At 47.8% G+C, this 6322-nt stretch overlaps 1 protein-coding gene across 1 annotated transcript in view; it reads right to left on the minus strand.

Moving 5' to 3' along the window:
- Positions 1–497: 497 nt before the first annotated feature.
- Positions 498–6322, minus strand: part of LOC148673818 (arrestin domain-containing protein 3-like) — a 9088-nt gene continuing 3263 nt past the window's right edge. Inside the window, exons 2-6 of the mRNA XM_088630681.1 lie at positions 5968–6028; positions 5004–5151; positions 3746–3848; positions 2079–2338; positions 498–1593 (exon numbers count right to left, since the gene is read on the minus strand). Of these exons, the coding sequence (XP_088486807.1) occupies positions 1504–1593; positions 2079–2338; positions 3746–3848; positions 5004–5151; positions 5968–6028 (662 nt within the window). The 3' untranslated portion in view covers positions 498–1503. The remainder of the gene's footprint in view (positions 1594–2078; positions 2339–3745; positions 3849–5003; positions 5152–5967; positions 6029–6322) is intronic.

Raw genomic sequence — 6322 nt, forward strand, 5'->3', positions numbered from 1 at the left:
TGTAGCATGTGAGAACACAGGAGTTGTAGTCCGGACTGCGGAGTGTTTTCTCCTCATGCAACACAGACAGGGCAGGCTCCATACTAAACAACCCTCTGGGGGAGCGATGAGCCTCCTCTCCTCTCCTGAATTATACGTATCATTTCCCTCTCGTTTCCAACTCGGTTCCCTGGTTTGTGTCCTTTGTCAAAGAAACACGAATCAGGCAACATTTGTAGTCTTTTCTGATTGAGATGAATGAGATTAACTTATTATTAACTTTATTGTGGGTTTATTGAACCTGTCACGATATCAGACAGGTTGTTATTTCAGTTCTGATTCCAACATATTTTTGGAAAAATGTGGCGACTAAAATTGTTTGCATAATTCTCGCCGAGGCCTTGCTTGAGTACAGTACAACTTTATTAATATTAGGTGGGTAGCTGCGTCAGGTTTATTCCATGCTGAAAAAAAGAAGAAAGAGAACACAACGTTTCGGCTGTGGAGCCTTCTTCAGGTGTGATTCAGGTTAATATTTATTAATATTACAAATATGCAGTTTACCAACTACATATTCACCAAAGCTATATTCCACACAGAATACAATGGAAACATTCATTAGGGACGAATATTGGATTCTTCAATCATTATAATGGTAGTAAATTGATCAGCTAAAGATCTAGCTCAACACCGCTATTTCAGTGACATGAACTCAGACTGGTTGGCTTTCATGAGCTTACCACAAAGAAAGAACTTTGGCTTTTAAGGAAGTCCCTCAAGCACACTTCTCCATTTCTAATATAGGAGAGAACTACTATTTTTTAAGTGACGCAATCAACCACAATGAGCCTTGAGATGAGGCATCGCACAAGGCACTGTGGGGCTAGTAAATGCATTTTCCCGAAATAACCATAAAGCACTTAATGCAGTACAAATAATTGATCATCTCCAGAAATTGTTCAACCTTACAGTCCAATGTAAGAGTAACCCAACAGTATCAATGACCATGGGCAGTATTCGGAGTAGCAATAATATTCATTGCTGAGGATTTCTCAATAGTGTTCGTATAACAGTATACACATAACAGCATCCAAGAATAAAGAGAAGACATACATTATCAAGAGTAAACAGAGGTCTTCAAGTGACCTCAACAGCCTGAGTGTCTCTCATGGACTGGGGAAGCATGGTCTTCAGCACAGTGAAAGTCTTAAATCAGCAGATCGAAGGTCAAGAGTTGGACCACACCCATGTAACATAGTGGCTTAACAGAGGGAGCCAGTCATGGTCGGGGGCTGTCCGCCCCTAACTGGTGGATTCGGGGGTGCAGAACCCTCCGGATCGGCCACAGCCGCTCCCCTACTGCCCCCCCCCAGGCAGGACCCACACCTTCAGCCCCTTCGCCCTGCGAACGTGTGGCTCATCCGCTAGGTAGCTCGGGCGGGACTCCCGCAGATTCCGTCTTTGTTTCGTGGGCCGCCCGCTGGAGAGACGCGGGGGCACGGATCCCGGGATCGAGAGCGGCGACTAGTAGACGGGGTTGTGCAAGGGAATAGTCCCGATGACCACCGGGAAAGTCACTTCGATGTCGAAAGCACGAGGAATATCCACGTAAACCTGGAGAAGAAAAATGCAGTTAGACCCTAACATCCCTGTCAATTACCCTGCCCTCATCTGTCTTCTAAATTTCTACTCTTTAGCGTTGACCAAGCCTCAGGTTAGTCCTTTCCTGACAATTGCGCTGCGTTAAGCAATCAAGGATCACCACAGGTGTTGTTTTGCTTACACTGAAGTTACAGTAAAAACGCGAGAGGTTACAAAGACACAGGGTTTAGCCTGTGTTTTTGCAGCGTTTCCAAAGAAAATCATAGGTTACGCCCATCCTCTGTATCGGCTTTCAACGCCTCAAAAGAACTCCTTCAAAAGAGCTGAAGCTTGCAGAGACAACGGTCAGCTGCTCCGCGGATAAAATGTTAAGTTTTCCATCGAGCGTCTGGCCTGCAGTTCAACAGCGGGTCAGGCGTGCGACTGGGAAGGAGAGGAGAAGGGTTGCTTCCTCGCGGGCGCGGACGAGAGAGAGAGGAGGAGATGGCGATACGCACCACCACGCTGTACTCCACGCTCATCAGGGCGCAGTTCAGGAGCGAGATGGGCGTGTCCGGAGGAATGTGGAGGACTCCTCCGCTCCAGGCGTCTCTCCTCCTGCTGCCCACGGGCGGCCCCTCCAGACTGGCGATGCGCTTGGGGACGCACTTCGTCTTCCCCTGGGCGTGGAAGGTCTGCAGCTGCTGAAGGGCCACCTTCGGCCTGACCTCGCGCGAAGACCCGTTCTCGACCTCTGTGAAGACTCTGATGAAGTCTCCTGGCAGTGGCAGGAACACAGCACAGGGCAACGTTCATACTGCGCAGTCACACCTGGTTTTGTATCACCAAACCAGGATTTTATAGATATTATTCATACCAGAGCTGGTCCTAGTTTTGTGGGGGGCCTGGGCAAGATCTTGCCCACCCCCAACTTATTTTACCAGTTAGAACAGTGGTTCTCAAACTGTGGAGCCTATCCCATGGAGGCTAGAACTTGCAACATCACCATGCCGCGGAGTAATTTGGGGTATCTGGGGGTGATCCCCTTCACCGATGCGGACCTCAGAGGGGGGGGTGCATTAAAGACGCACAGATTTAGAAATGGGGACACCCTGAGCCCTTGCAGACCTGAGCAGAATCGTGCACATGAAGGGCACAAGACCACAAGCGTGTATATAGGGACACAGGCCCTAGTGATACACCTCCCGTAGCCGAATTTGAAAATGTGGCTCGTCTACCCCGTCCGCTAGTGAAGAAAGATATAAGATGTGAAGAAGGGGTTATAACTGATTCCTTTCTGCATGAGGACTGAACATTCCAGGCTTAGGGTTATGGCAGGGAGGGGAGATAACTGATAAGGATTCCAGATGCCCCCCTTCTCAAGGAAGGAAACCTAACACTGACCATTTGGCCAAAGTACCATAGTAATGAGCTACGTCAGAAGTGGCAGAAAAGGGCTATATAAACTGGAAGTTTGGACCAGCACTTTGAACAATACTTCAGCTTTATTATTCCTTGCATGCAATAAAACTCATCTGTTTAACTTCCTTTCGGGATCCCGAACTTATTTGTCTGTTACAACACCAGCTACGTGGATCTGACGGACTCTGAAATCCAAATGACATTATCCTGCATAGGATGCATTATTACTGTGACTTGAGCGCACCTATGTTTTAATATCACTCGTCTCCGCTCAGAGATATATTCAACCATTATGATTGGTCATTTTTCCATTAGGATAATCCACGGCATAAACAGAAAGAGCCACTACAGGGAATTCTCCACTCACAGTTGAACGTGCCGATTAAACATATGCTGTGTCGCACATTGGGGGGCTTATACTAATAATGTATTTATGTTATTAGGTAATAAAACCAGCTTTGTTAAAGAAGTCAATACTCTGGCAGCCCAACCTGATCAAACAATGTGAAAACAAGATCTCAAATTAATTATCTTTGTGATCTCAGGTGCCACATGGATCTGAGGTGCTGGACATCGGCGCAGTCGTGAGCCTAATGGAACCTCCCCTGTCTCCCACCTCCCAACTTCTTTTTCATGACCTGCGTCTAGTTTTGGAAAGTTACCAGGGATAGTGGATGTGGAATTAAGACACAGGGCAGGAGGGTCAGAGTGACACTCCCTCAGAAACACCTGGACAGACGCCGGGCGATCCTTGAGCTCTCACCTGGGGTGTAGCCCTTCCTCTCAATCCTGGCATTCAGGATGATGGGGCCTGAGGTACAGCACAGGCAACCCAGAGTCTTCTCTTTCGATCCCAGCTGCTGCGACTGGACACAACAAGGCAGGAGAGAGGCCTTAGCAACCCTCTGTGTCAGGGCTGGCTGACATCGTAGGCTCAACATGCAAACCATTATAGCAGGGTTTCTCACTGCAGCCAGCGGGACCCCTGCACGTACGCGTCTGCATTTACTGCTGTAATGGAGGGCACATGCTGTTGGACAGGTGTAGAGTAAAATATATGATTATCAATAATAATAACAACAACTTTCACGGCACCCTGCTTATCTAAAAATTAATTATTATTATCATCGTCAATAGTTAAAGGCCAGAGAGACATTTGGCCAGGACGCCGGGGTTAAACATCTACTCTATTCAAGAACCACCCTGGGATTTTTATTGACCACAGAGAGTCAGGACCTCGGTTTTCCGTCTCATCCAAATGACGGCGCCTTTTTACAGCATACTGTCCCCGTCACTATACTGGGGCATTAGGATCCACATGGACCGCAGGGTGAGCGCCCCCTGCTGGCTCCACTAACACCTCTTCCAGCAGCAACCTTAGTTTTCCCATCCAGGTACTGGCCAGGCTCACACCTGCTGGGCTTCAGTGGGCTGCCAGCTGTGAGTTGCAGGGTGATGGAGCTGGTGGCATTCATACTGTATATACCACCTGGGATAAGCAGCCTTAGTTTTTCCCAGGAGTCTCCCATCCAGGTAGCTGGAAGCTGGAAGCTGCAGGGTGCTGGAGCTGCTGGCACATTACCTGACTCTCACACCGGCTACCTGCTGATGGTGGGCGCGCGCACGATTACCGTTCTGTGATGGAGCGAGAGCACCACCACCACCACAACCGTCAAGAGCCACGCTTATTCCCTCCTGCGCTGGAGAGCTCATGGTGAGCGCTATCAAGGAACAATAAAGGGCTTCTCATCAAGAGCAGCTGTGGCGGCACCCTGCTTCATCTAAACCACATCCCCAGAACCAAGAGCCCCACGACACAGCCAAGGGCCACATCTGTGCAGGGCTCAGTCAGTTCTCATAACGGCCTTCGGGGAATCAGTGAAACTCTCCAACACCATCATTTAAGACACTGTGCAAGAAAGGAAGTGCAGGGGGAAATGCCTTCACATTGCACGCTTCCCATTCCTGCTGAGCCTCCACAGCGCAGTCCGAGTAACCCTTGCACGGGACCGATACTTAACCAGGAGGTCAGGCAAGTTGATGTCGATGTGTCTGACCACGGTGAACTCCTCCTCGGCTCGGCTCGCCAGATGCCACGGTCTGTGCAGCTTCGCCTTCAGGAAGTACCTGACCTTCCCATGAGCCCCAGCGAAGGACGACGGCAAATCCCTGTTCAGGGAGACGACGCGTGAAGACACATTAAATAACACGCTCCTCACCCAGCCTCCAGCGCTGTCAGGGGCTCTTAGGGATGTCTTAGGACAAAGCCAGTATTTACTCTCATCTTAAGGTATTACGTTAACATAATTAAAAATGTTACCCTACAGCTGAAAGCCTGAAACACGTGTTTCATTGATATGCCCTGCTAATCAACTTTGCTCTGTATTTATTCTAAAAACTTCAGAATATAACTATTGAGTATTTTAATGCAACGTGCGTAAGAAATACAGTACTTTAGTTATATAATTAATTCCTTGGATTTACAACATAATTAAAAATTGTGGTGGTGAGACCCAAAGGATCCCACTGTGCCTCACACACAGGGGACCCACTTCAATCCAGCGTCCAGTGGTCACAGAGAAATTTCTTCGCTGGCTGATTAATGGATGTCGAACCCGATTCCTGTGGGGGCGGGGGGTGGCAGTGTCTTTTGGCACGCAGGCTCTCAGTTCCGTTGTTGGTCTAATTATTGAATTAACTGCCACCGTACCTCTGGTGCATATTTAAGGATGCACCAGTAAGACAAATCCTGCTTGTCTAAGAAAAGTCATCTTAACTGTATAAGTGCTTGGACTGGAATAAAGAAACACACGTTCTTGACTCTAGGCCCCTTTAACCGAGTTTGGCAGGCCTGTGTTAAGCAATATTTAATTCAAAGTCATCTCAGTGCTAAAGCATGACACTTAAATCAAAGCCGAATTTCCAACCAGTCGAAGGTGTATGTTAAGATGCCGGAGAGAAACCTTTTCATATTTTCTTACTCACATTTGAGGAATCTGAAGAGCAAACTGATACACATGACATCCAGGGGGGATGACAACTCCATCTGGAAAATAAAATAGAGAAATATACAAACATAAAGCTGCTTTTAAATCATACAACCCTGAAGAACCACAAGCAAAAGCTGAAGGGATTGTAAAAGTTAAGGACATTTCCGAGAACAGCAGACACTTCTCTACACAAAGAGATGTGAGAGAGTGGAACAAACCACCCAGCCATGGCTTTGAAGCCAATATCCTAGCTTAGTGCAAAACAAAGCTGGATAGGATCCTCAAATCACAGCAGGTCTCTACACAAAGAGTAGTGGGAGTGTGGGACAAGCTGCCCAGCCACATTGCTG

The sequence above is a fragment of the Lepisosteus platostomus genome, chromosome 4 (assembly GCF_059453375.1).
Source record: "Lepisosteus platostomus isolate fLepPlt1 chromosome 4, fLepPlt1.hap1, whole genome shotgun sequence".
Taxonomy (NCBI): domain Eukaryota; kingdom Metazoa; phylum Chordata; class Actinopteri; order Semionotiformes; family Lepisosteidae; genus Lepisosteus; species Lepisosteus platostomus.